The sequence below is a fragment of the Peromyscus maniculatus genome, chromosome 22, assembly GCF_049852395.1.
Source record: "Peromyscus maniculatus bairdii isolate BWxNUB_F1_BW_parent chromosome 22, HU_Pman_BW_mat_3.1, whole genome shotgun sequence".
NCBI lineage: Eukaryota > Metazoa > Chordata > Mammalia > Rodentia > Cricetidae > Peromyscus > Peromyscus maniculatus.
Genome location: NC_134873.1, coordinates 53058241 through 53071173, shown reverse-complemented (window position 1 = coordinate 53071173; position 12933 = coordinate 53058241). Strand labels below are relative to the sequence as shown.

The 12933-nt window shown below is 41.4% G+C and overlaps 1 protein-coding gene across 3 annotated transcripts in view; it reads left to right on the top strand.

The window, feature by feature from the left end:
* Positions 1-12933, top strand: part of Thada (THADA armadillo repeat containing) — a 294771-nt gene that overhangs the window by 39211 nt on the left and 242627 nt on the right. For all 3 annotated transcript variants that reach the window (XM_006990503.4, XM_076558882.1, XM_076558883.1), the window contains 4 exons: positions 345-480; positions 736-872; positions 3539-3697; positions 6004-6161. In XM_006990503.4, coding sequence (XP_006990565.1) covers positions 345-480; positions 736-872; positions 3539-3697; positions 6004-6161 — 590 coding nt within the window. The remainder of the gene's footprint in view (positions 1-344; positions 481-735; positions 873-3538; positions 3698-6003; positions 6162-12933) is intronic.

The following is a 12933-nucleotide window of genomic DNA, read 5'->3' as shown; positions in this document are numbered from 1 at the left end:
GTCTGGCTTCCACCTGCACATCTGCACGTGTGCACATATGTGTACACTCACAAAACCTCTAGTACAGTGGTCCTCAACCTGTGGATTATGACCCTTTCACAAGGGTCACCCAAGACCATTGGAAAACACAGATAATCACATTATGATTCATAACAGTCTCAAAATTACAGTTATGAAGTAGCAATGAAATGATTTTATGGTTGGGGGTCAGCCCAAGTGAGGAACTGTGTTAAAGATTGAGAACCACTGCCCTAGTATAATATTTAGTTGAGCTGGGTGTGCTTTCTTTCCTATAAGTGTTTATAACTGAGGCTGTTTCAGTTTCTGTTTGCTTCCTTTTCTAGTTATGAAGTGCTTGATGGAAAATCTTGAGGATGAAATATCTCAGGCTGAGAACTCTCTGCTTCAGGCTGCATCCTCATTTCCAATGTATGGGAGAGTCCACTGCATAACAAGAGCTTTCCAGAGGTTGCCTTTGAAGTAAGAATACCCACAGCTTTCTTGTTTAGAAATACACGTATATGTGGCATTTAGCTTCTTACTGGAGTGTGTCCTAAAAAGAATTGAAAATTAGATTTCATTGTCTACCCATATATGCCTATTTTTAAGTCCCTAATATTTCATATATCCCACAGTTTTAAGCCACAGATTCTTTCAGCTCCTTTTTTGTGTTCATTCATTTCTAAGATGAGTTTTTTGCTTTTGAGTATAATGTCTCTACTGTGTTTGCTGCAGTGCCCTGCAGTTGGTGAGCGAGTGGAGGCTGGTGGTGGAGAGGCTTTTGCTGCTGGCCTACAGGCTTTCTGCTGTGGTGTCTCCTGTCATCCAGAGCTCCTCCCCTGAAGGCCTCATCCCTATGGACACCGACTCAGGTCAGCTGCCGAGAGCCAATGCGATTCTGTCTCCGTCTCTATCTCGTTATTCTTTTGGAGAGATACAAAAATTAAATTCAGGGAAAAATCTTTTTCATGCTATGTCTAATTTTTTTAGTAATATTTTTAACTATTAAAAAGTAGCCCCTGGCAGGAGAGACATTTTACAGAGTGGTGTAGTTACTGGTAAGGTGTGTCTGTTCCTATAAACAAACTCACCCATCTTCCCACAGGCAGACTTAATGTAATTCAGTGAGTTACAAAGAAAAAGAGGAGGGCATGAAAGTAGACGAGGGACGAGTTGGGACAAAGGGGATCAGTGGGAGTGAGGAGGACAGGAGAGGGTCATGTAAAGTGAATATGATCCCAATATGCTATAGAATTATATTCATTACGTTGGGCGATTGGTAGCACATGCCTTTAATCCCAGCACTCAGGAGGCAGAGGTATGTTGATCTCAGTGAGTTCGAGGTCAGCCTGGTCTACAGAGTGAGTTCCAGGAAAGGTGCCAATGCTACTCAGAGAAACCCTATCTCAAAAACAAACAAAAAACCCAAACAAACAAAAAATTATATTTATCATTAGTCCCATTTGTGTAACCAATATCTATTAGATTAACATCTATTAGAGTTGTAAACACTGTATATATGAAATGACCCCAGCTCCAGAGAACCAGGTAATAAACAAGATAGATTGGGTTTTATAGTACTGTTTTTCAGAGCAGGTAGTCCATATGTGTGAGGTGGGTAGAGAAGACTGCTTACTAGGAATTGGAAATGGACAAAGAGCAATTCTTGAGAAGGAATGGAAGGAAATAGTTCTCTAGATTGAATTTAGGAAGTTTCATCTGCTTTTGCCTTCCCAGTCCCCGCCTCTTTGCATATGTTCCTCCCGTGGATCTGCATGCAAGTCAGGGGTCTAGGACTGCTTGGAAGTCTCCCTTCTCATGCCCATTTCCATTTTCTTTCAGGGTTACCCTTAAAAACTCCTAAATCTTTTTTTTTTCTCTGCACCTTTCTCACCCTCTCCAGGTAATTTTTGTTTTCTTAGGTTATCCTAAGTGCTTCCCTATGGATTTCCCTTCTTCCATTTCCTTCTAATAAAGTTCAGATGACCTTTTCCTAGTCATGTCAGTTACCATTTGAATGACACATCGTCTTTAGCCCTTTGTGCTGTCCCACTTTGACACTGCAGTGCCCTCCGACCGTGCCCTGGGGTGGTTTGTCTCCTAATGCTCCTCGCCCCAGGAGCTGTCCTTCATGGAACTTACTTTACAGGAATGGTGCCTCTGTGTTCTTGCCTTGCGATGAAAAGTAGTGATGATTCACGATACCAAGACAGTTAGTTTATTCCAACTCATACCTCAGTATTGATCTTGATACTTTAGTTTTCCTACTTAGATGGTAAATCTCGAATATTTGGCTCAGGCAAGTACTGGTCGATTCTTAATGAGCAATCCTGAATGTTTCAATTCCCTAATGTGGGTCAGTCTTGTAGAGTATGATAAGGAGTTTTGTTATTATTTAAGAGTAGGTGGGGAGGAGCTTTGGGGGAGGGGAAAGAATATGATCCAAATTCACTGCATGAAAAAATTTGGAAAGAATAAAAATATTTTAAATTTGAAAAGGTTGATCTAGATACTATTTTACCTCACAGACTTTTCCTGAATTTCGCCTCCCTTGCCTTGGTCTTTATATTTTCTTCCTGCCACGTCCCTGTTTTATAGGCCATATATTCTGAACCCCCAGAAGAGGGTCTGCCTGAGAGCCATAGTTGGATGGGTAGGATTTCGAAAACCTTTCTGGTTGTTTCTGTTTTCCTTTACTCTTCTCATAGCTTTTTGGAAGGGTTGGGAGGGGGAAGGGGAGGCGGTGTTATTTTTTCCTGGCTGTTAAAATCTGCTTTTTTGACAAAATTTCAAGGACTCAACCAATGAGTATATGTGTTGGTTGAATGGCTATTAACAGAGTTTGAGCCTGTGTATTTCCCATAGTGCCTGAATAGATGTATCTAATCTTTACCGCCTCTTAGATTTTTCTGTTCATTCCCTCTGATTTAGTACTTTTTAAAAATTAGAGCTTGGGTGGCTTCTAACTACCCATCCATCATCCCATTCGTTCAGCCCAATTCCCCCGAATCTCTAGGCACTGGTGACTCACAGTGAATGAAGGCCGTCTTCCTGGAGTTTACTAAAAGACATTGCACGAAACATTGGCAGTGTGCAGCATGCTGAGACAGCTGTGTCTTTCACTTTTCTAAACCAAATATGGAATTTTTATATGCCTATGTTGCAAAAGATTGTGTGGTATTGATTTTTTTAGATATTAGAACACATTTTTATCTTTGAATCTTGCTGACTTACATTGTAGGCTAGGCAAACCAATCTTACTGTACTTCCCTCACAAGAGTAAGCATTGTCACTCTATGGGAAAGGCGATGGCAGCCTGTGAATGGGGGTGTTTGACTGTGTGTGTGTCATGTCTTCAGTCTGGACTTTGTTAAGAGCACACTCTAGTACCATGAAGACCCTATGTAAGTAACTTCCTGTCAGCCATCCTGTGAGCACAGGTATTGCCGCTGTTGGAAACTGCAGCAACTTGGAGTTAGTTCAGGGAAATCTGCACGACATGGAAGTTGGTGTTCATGAGTGCGTATCTTTTCTTCAGAGTCAGCAAACCGCTTGCAAGTGATTCTCAATGAGATTCAACCACGGGATACTAATGATTACTTTAACCAAGCCAAACTAATGAAAGAATGTGACAGCTTTGACTTGGAGGACTTGAGTACCAGTGTCTCAAATATTGATTGTTGTACAGAAGTCAAAGGTAAGATGCATGAAATGGATACTGTAATCAGTTGGGTGTCTTGGTGTTTGTGTCCTGGGGTGGGGAGGATGACTACAAGTATTTTAGTAATGTAAAATGTGTAGACTGTCTTTTATTGTTTTGTTTTAAAGTGTGTGTGTGTGTGTGTGTGTGTGTGTGTGTGTGTGTGTGTGTGTGTGTGTGTGAATACCTAAGTGCAGGTGCCTGTGGAGGTCAGAAGTGTAAGATCTTCTTGGAGCTGAAGTTACAGGCAGTTGTGAATTGCTTGATTGCTTGATGTGGATGCTTCAACCCAACTTGGGTACTATAACAGCAGTACACACTCTTAACTGCTGAGCCATCTTTCCAGCCCCAGAATGCCCTTTGGATATAATAAAAGAGTTTAGATTTGCAGAACATTTCTGGAAAACAAAGACTTTTCTTTTCTTTTCGTTTTTTTTTTTTTTTTTTTTTTTTGGTTTTTTGAGACAGGGTTTCTCTGTGTCGCTTTGTGCCTTTCCTGGAACTCACTTGGTAGCCCAGGCTGGCCTCGAACTCACAGAGATCCACCTGGCTCTGCCTCCCAAGTGCTGGGATTAAAGGCGTGTGCCACCACCACCCGGCTAGACTTTTCTTTTCAATTTGGGTTTTAGAATGACTTTGTAAGAGCTTTATCAGAAAATGATATGCCTTAGTTCAACATAGATGATGCTACAACACAAAGCTTTTGAGCATAAAACTCTTGAGTAGCCCAGCTGGGAAGTGAGGGACACAGGATGCTGATGGATCTGGCCTCCCCTTCTCCCTGCTGCATAGTTCCCTGCTGTCTTCTGTGGGAGTTCTTGAAGTCAGCATCCTTTTAAAGGAAACCTTATCCCCAAGCAGAATGTGGACTTCTGTGTTACACCAAGCCGCCAGAATCCCAGTCTGCATGGCTTGCTTTATCAGTTGTTACTGAAAAAAGTTATCACAGGAAGTAATTTCTTCGTGATTTACCCTGTGACTGTGTTCTCCACTAGGTGGGGTTATTGTCTTGCTAAACAATCTCTTTGCAATTGTATTTTTAAAATTACAAAAATAGGTTTTCACTGTAATAGTGAAATATAAATTTAAAACGGAGTAAAGCTGTGTTCCATTTCTTCCCCAGTTCTACCCTGCTACCATTTTGTGTATACGCCATTCCAGCCATGCTGTGTGTTTATGTGTAAGTGCGTTTTTCTTTTAGCTTAGGGAGCTTTTCTTTATAAAGGGAGAGAGAATAAATGGTTTTGTTAACTTCCTTCTTTGCCTTAATAGGATTTTTTTTTTAATGTCAGTACTAAAATACACCTGAGACTAGGATAAGAGAGTAAACAGGAGGACACTTAGCTTGTTTGCCTTGTGATTAAACACATTTTAAAAGGTAATTGGTATAGTCTATTGATTGTAAAAGTTTGTCTTGGGTTGGAGAGAGAGCTGAGCAGTCAAGAGCACTGTCTGTTCCTTTGAAGGATCCGGATGCAACCCCAGCATCCACGTGTTAGTCACAACTATCTGTAACTCTAGTTCCAGAGGATCCCGTGCTTTCCTTTGGCCTCTGTGGGCACCAGGCACGCATGCAGGGCACAGGTACACAAGCAGGCAAAGCCTAGCACCCATGTGCATTAAAAACAAAGACAGAAATAGGAAAAGTCCTGTCCTAGGGGCTGGAGAAGTAGCTCTGTGGTTCAGAGTACTTGCTCTTCCCGAGGACCTGGGTTCAGTTCCAGCACCGTGTCAAGTGGCTCCCAGTGGCCTGTAACTCCAGCTCCACACATGTGGCATATTCTCTCTCTCTCTCTCTCTCTCTCTCTCTCTCTCTCTCTGTCTCTCTGTCAGGAGGGTGTGAGTTTGGAGAGCCTGTGTGTAAAAAAACAAAGCTAAAACAAACAACAACTAAATTTTTATCCACTCCTTACCTGATAAAGGAACCGTTCTCACCAAAGTAAACAAGAAGTACTTTTTTTTCCTTTTAAATACTCAAGCACGCAGTGCTTTTTGGGTGCCAGAGAGGTGCAAAGTTTGCCTCAGTAACATTCAAATGCTAGTCCTAAGTTTTGAGGAGGTAGTGTGTTTCATTTTAAGTTTTTTTGAAAGTAACAAATTCAAAAATTAGCATGCTTCCCCCTCATAGCATGTACTCTACAAATGTTAGCGTATTTTGTTTTCTCTGAATAAATAGAACATATGACAAATTGGTTTGTTCAAACAAATCATTCTTGGGGAAATTACGAATAAGTGTGTTCTAAGAAAACTGGGATGTGAGGAATCATAGCTGGTGTTGCAATGGTTTTGTTTTGTTCCTTAAGGTAAAGAAGGAACCACGTGTGATGTCACTGCTCAGATGGTCCTGGTGTGCTGCTGGAGGAGTATGAAGGAAGTCGCTTTACTTCTAGGCACACTCTGCCAGCTTCTCCCCATGCAGCCTGTGCCAGAATCTTCTGATGTGTTACTAACAGTGCCGCAGGTAAGATGATGGTCATCCCTCCAGGTATTGTCTGTGGCCAGGGTCTAAGCTGTTATTTGCGGATCAACTTTTAAAAAAGGCTTCGAACCTTTTATTTACAGATACCAGCTTAAAAAGGTTCATGGTAATTTTAGGATATTAGATCTTAACATATTTTTAAAATGTGGCATTTTAAGAAATTTTATATCAATAGCTATAGATTTGCCTCACTTTTGACTGCAGCATTATTATTTAAATTTTTATCTCTTTAGCATACATAAACTTGAATTCCAGCTGAAATGATCTGTTTAGTAAGACTCTACATGTCTCTTAAAATTTTCAAGGAATAAAAAAGTAGCATTGCTTGCTCATGCTCTCTTGTTCCCCCTTCAGTAATAAAGTTGCAGCCCTGGATGCTTTTGGCTGACTTTCTCTTCAGACCACAAGTTAGCTCAGCATCTGGGGCTGTGTTTACAAGAAACTAGCTTACCACAGGCATTTCATTTGGAAATATTGTAGATTTATTAGATTTTTGTTTTTAATTGATTCCTTCTTCCTTTCCATATGGTTTCAACAAATCCATTTCCCACAGTTTGCCAGCAAAGATATATAGCATGCACTTTCATTTTTAACCTTTTTCAAATAAAGATAATTTCCCCCCGTAGGGTATTACAACATTCAAGAACAAAACAAATACTGTAGTATGCTAATGCTGATTATTCTTACAATAACCCTGTGACTAGCGCCATGGAAACAATGCTAATGTTTTTATTCTCACACTCGGGCGCATGTGCTTGCATCTGGCTAACAGCTGGGCCAGTGATGTTGCAAGACCTTGGAAAAGCACAGGGCAAAGGCGACTAGCCCGTTGTGGGCGGCCTGTTCCTTCCTCAGTCTCGTCCAGATTAAATAGGCCTTGCTGTCCACAGTTGCTGGAGTCATTGCTCTGACTGGCAGGAGTGCCAGTGCCCATTTCTTGCTGAGGAATCCAGTTATGATCAGCCATTTCACTGGTGTGAATCCACCATCTTGTTAGGAAGTGAGCATGTGCTGAGTCCTTGACTTGTCAACTTCTCCTTTCAAGGACAAATTGAGGAAAACATTTTGCTTTTTATTGTAACTGAGAAAGCTCTTAAAAACTTGAAAGCTCTCCATGAAAATTATTTTGCCTTGACACCCTTTCCATGATACCCAAAGTTTGTATTGTAATGACTTCATGTGGAACAACCATGTTAAAATTGGGAACTAACGTAAAAGACATGTTTGGTTTTTTAAAAAAAGAAACTAAAAATAACAAATAAATAGTCACATAAACTAAAGAATTCTTCAGTGGCTGTTTGCATGTCTAAATAGACTTCTGCCCATTAATAAAAAAGCATCACAGAATGGAGGTTCTGACGACGCACGTAGTCTTCCAGGGCGGTGTTTACATGATAAGCTCACATGTAGCTGTGTGAGAAGACACCACTGGCTTGATGAAGAATGGGGTCATGTCACTGCCGTGTGCTAATAGAAACTATTCTCTGTGGAAAGCTTTACTCTTGGCTTTTAAACAAATGTCGTCTTAGCTTAGGCACATTTAGTCCATGAAAGTCCTGTCATCCAGGCATTAATGTCATTTACATTACTATAGGGTTTCTTCTTTTCTAAACATAAAATTGCTTCCTTTAAAAAAAGTGTTTTTAATTTAAATATTTTAGGTTTGTTTATTTTGTCAGTGTTTGCTATCATATCCACGTGCGTAGTTGTGTTCTAGGTGCCTGTGGAGGCCAGAAGAGGGCATCAGATCCCCAGAACTGGAATTGCAAGTGCTTATGAGCCACCATGTGGATGCTGGGAATTGAACCCTGGGATCCTTTTGGAAGAACAGTAGTGCTCTGAACTGCTGAGCTAGCTCGTCATCCTTCCCACTTCCTCGCTTGTGAGACAAGGTCTTGTTATGTAGCCCAGGCTGGCCTTCCGAGTGCTGGAAAGACAGCTAGTTGTAAATTCTGCTTCTATAAATAAGAAATAGTCCCATGTACTTGATTCTTTCAAGAATTAAAAATAGAACGGACAGAAGAGCATTTAGTTTACATCAGGGCACCTGGCCATACCTAAGGAAATTCATCCATACATCCAGGGACATAGTTGTTCTGGCAAAGCTACCTTTGCTGTAGCTGGTGACAAACCATCAGTCTGAGAGTGTACTCTCTGATGAGTGTGACTGCAGCACCCTCTCCTGTAGAGTTAAGTTACTGGTTCTCAGGAGTCTCCTCTCTCACCTTCCTCACCCCCCAGTTCTTTGAAGGTCACCCTGGTTTTATGCCTTTGTTAAGGGGTGGTTCTTACATGGCACACATGATCGTGATTTACAGCAGGCGGACAGGCAGCAGGGGGACAGTTTGGGGACTGGTGTTGCCGTCCGAGAGGAGAGCTGGTACTTGTCTTTTGTTCTGAGTGCTCAGTGCTTGGTTCATGGAAGGATCATTGCCGCGATGCTCTCCAGCCCCCTGAGATAGGAGGAGACTGAAGCCCTGGTTGTCATCACCTGCTTTGCCAAAGACCACAAAGCTCGTGTCTAGCCTCCCTCAGGTGGGAACCCAGTTCTCTCCTTCCCATCATGGCTTCCCCTGGCACAGTGCTCTCTTTGTTCTGAGCAGCTCATTTAAGTGTTCTTTAAGTTGGATTTCCCCCTTCTCCATTACCTAAGCCAGTTTTCTCTACTGAAGGAGCAATGGAAGATAACTTTTTTATTTTTAAGTGTTTAGTACTTGATCCTTCCCGTAAGGCATTTGGTGTGAAGTATTTAGTACCTGATCCTTCCCGTAGGGCATTTGGTGTGAAATGTTTAGTACCTGATCTTTCCTGTAGAGCATCTGGTGTGAAGTGTTTAGTACCTGATCTTTCCCTGTAGAGCATCTGGTGTAAAGTGTTTAGTACCTGATCCTTCCTGTAGAACATTTGGTGTGAAGTGTTTAGTACCTGATCTTTCCTGTAGAGCATCTGGTGTGAAGTGTTTAGTACCTGATCCTTCCTGTAGAACATTTGGTGTGAAGTGTTTAGTACCTGATCTTTCCTGTAGAGCATCTGGTGTGAAGTGTTTAGTACCTGATCCTTCCCTTAGAGCGTTTGGTGTGAAGTGTTTAGTACCTGATCTTTCCTGTAGAGCATCTGGTGTGAAGCAGTATGCTCTCGCTAGCCTCTTCAAGAGGAAACTTCACCTGGTGGCATGTCTGGCTTCCTCCTGCTCTCTAATCATACAATGAAAGATCCTTTCATAGTGTCCCTGTCCTAGAGGCAGAGAGAAAGCCTCTTTGAGGGCTGGAAGTCGAGACCCTTCAAAATGAGCTGTGCACACAGCCCTATCTCACGGTTTCCTGACTCACTGGTGTGTGTCTAGGTTTCTAGCCTTACCTTTTGCTGATAGACTTCTGCTTGATATTTTGTTGGACCTCTTCCCAGCGTGATGGCTGGTACTGATTTTTAAAACAACTTCTACATTGAAAATCAATTTCATTGGAGATTTCACCTAATATTACTAAAAAGAGGCTTCTGGGTAAATTTTCATACCTGCCTCACCTCATACCCTCTAGTAATTATTACCACATAAATCACGTGAACAAACATATTGCCAACGAGTAGAATGTTCCTGCCATAGATTCTGTCGTTACTTGAGTGATTGGTAGTGCTGATCGTGTTGATTTCCTTTCGTTTCATTATTTCTTTTGTAATGAATTACAAGTGGAATTTACATTTATTAGTATTCATAAGTCATAAAGGAATTGCCTTTTTGTTTTATTTGTTTATATTTAGATTTTAGAAATTATAAATAAGTATATTGAACTATAATGAGTTAAAGATAACTTTGTTTTAAAGATTTATTTATTTATTATGTATACAGTGTTCTGCCTGCATGTGTCCCTTCTGGCCAGAAGAGGGCACCAGATCTCATTACAGATGGTTGTGAGCCACCCGGTGGGGGCTGGGAATTGAACCTCTAGTGGGGCAGAGCAGCCAGTGCCTTAACCACTGAGCCATCTCTCCAGTCCAAAAGTTGTAACTTTTAAGCCTTGCCGTGAACTTGAGATGAGAACACATCATTTAGTTGTCTATTTATTGACTGCCTTCCTACGTGGATATTGTGGGAACCTAAGAAGGCTCACATGTGGTTCTCTGACCTCAGAGTGCTTAGTAATACACTACTGAAACAAAGTAGGGTTACCTTTGAAAACTCAGGCTGGAAGGGCTCATGTTGAGAATCTGCTAAAAAGCAAAAACTAAACGTTTTGATAAGACAATGTCTGCACACCAACCAGAAAACCATTGTAATTATATAGAGGAACAATATTTGGATTTTGAAGAAATTCAGATTGTTAGAAATCATTAAAATGGAGAAGGAATGGTTTTAAACATTAATTATTGTTTTCGGTTTAAATGTGAAGTATCCCATGTAACCAAAATGGAATTAGAGTCTCCTTACTGTAGACTTGCTTTAAAGCCAGAGTTTGAATTAAGGGTTCCTATTTTATAGGGCAAAGTCAAACCAGAAGTAGACATTTAAAGATTACTAATTTATCTGATGGTAAGCTGTAAATGCCTGGAGACATGGCAAGTAGCTGTTTACCCTGTGGATTTGTGACCTATAAATCCATAAAAGATGCCAATTTGCTTTAGAGTTCTATAAAAAGTCTGAAGTAGGATATCTTAAATTTAAGAGATAGTGACATGTTTAATTTTTAGATTAAAAATTAGTGTCTTATTTTTTTTTATTCACTTTTACCTTCATTTTCTTCTAAATATTCTGAGATGTGTGTATGCTGGCTCATGCCTGTAATCCCAGTACTTGAGAGGCTGAGGCAGGAGGATGGTCAGGGATTCAGGGCCAGCCTCAGCTGTGTAGTGAGTTCCAAGCCAGCCTGAACTGTAAAATGAGATTCTGGATCAATTAAAAATAATAATAAAACCTCTTGGGAGAATCTATGTTTTTATCATAAGTTTGCAAAACAACAATAACAACAAACAAACAAAAAGAAAAAAACTGACAAAAAGCAAAAACAATAGCACAGCCTCCAGAGAAAACGCTTTGAACTCTGTAAACTTGCTGGTTTCTAGTGATACAACTGGGGTTTCAGAGAACCTTCCCATTCTAAAGAGTAGATGGAACATCTCTGGGCTAGTCAGGTGGCTCAGTGTGTAAAGTGCCTTCTGCCAAGGTTGATCCCTGACTGTCCTGATTTCTGCAGGCACCCCCCCCCCACATGCACACAAATATGTAAATGTGTTAAGTTTTTAAAGTTCTGTTTCTGATCGTTACTACTGTTAGCCATTTTCTGATGGTTTGAGCCAACTCTGTTCTCTGTGGTCTGGTCACCCACTCAGAGGGTGTCATATCTGTAGGATGCTCCTGTCCAGCTGCTGCTCACAGAGCCCATTGTCCTGCTCACTCCCCCACCCTTAGGGACTGGGTTCACCTCCTCTTCATGCCTGTCTTTCCTGCTGTCTAGGACAGAACCTCCTTCATCCGAGTCTGCCAGCCTAGCCTGTGTATGCTAGATCTGGACCCATTAAAGTGTCTGCTTGATAACAGCTACTTAGGAACTGTTTATTTGCTTAATGTATAGCCTCTTCACATACTAAATATCCTCTCCTCTTTTGGTCTCCCTAAGCATATATACCCTGTGCTAGATGTGAGCGTGAACTCTGTTCTATTTTAGTGCAGATAGGCCTTTGGTTTCTTGGAACTGTTGGGTAGCTCTCATTACAACCCAGCATGATAGTTTTCTCCTCAGGTCTAAACTGACAGCCTACTGAGGTCACACGTCCTGTTTTCATCTTCTTCATCTGCCTCAGTAAGCTCCGCAGCATTGGACAGGATGTCAGAAACACTTGACAATGATTGTATATGTCTGCAAGGGCAAAAATTCACAATTTTGTTTAGAGATTAAGTGTGAAATAAAATGAAGGAAAATTGTGTACTTATCACTCATCCTTAGAGCTTCATTCTGCTAAGGTCAGGATTGCCTAGGGCTGAAGGTCTGTTAGAGTGCCCACAGGCACACTTCCGAAGGCTCTAGTTTTAGTATATGCCTTGTAGTGGAGCCCTTTGAAAGGTGATAGTGTGAAGGAAGCAATGGGAAAGTGACCTCTGCTTGAGGGAAGGCAGTGAGCTGTTCAAGTCCTCAGAGAAGCCCTGCGTGAGTAGGTCAGTCTGTATCGAAGTGTGCCACAGTATCTGAAATGGCTTAGGGAAAAGAATTGACTAAGTTCTATAAAAAGTCTGAAGTAGGATATGTTAAATTGGTCTTTATTTGATCTGTTCTGAAATACCTTCTTGTAACCTCTTACATCTGTAATGATAGAAATGATGCTTTGAAAAGAAGCATATTACCCTGGAATAGAGTTTTTAAGATTCATCCAGCACTGCTTGTGTGGTTCTTTGTTGGTCTCAGGCTCTCTCTCTCTCTCTCCGTGCACTCTCTAGAACAGATACGCACTGACTGCAGATACTTTCCTCTGTTTAGAACAGACAGCTCATGTCGAACTGAATTAGGTTATAGATAATCGGCCTCTTCTGAACTTGTTATTTAAGTCATTGAAACACAGCCGTCCATGAGGTAAGTGCCGTCAGTGCCCTTAGCGTACAGAAGAGGAAAACGAGACCACTGAGCATGGTTGCTCGTTTACGGCTCACTCTGTCGTGTCTGATGGATGCAGAACACTGCTGGGGTGAAGGTGTTTCTGGGTAATTAGATCTGAGGTCCTGTGGGGCAGCTTCCCTGTTCACCACACTTTGGTCTGTGGATGCACAGTG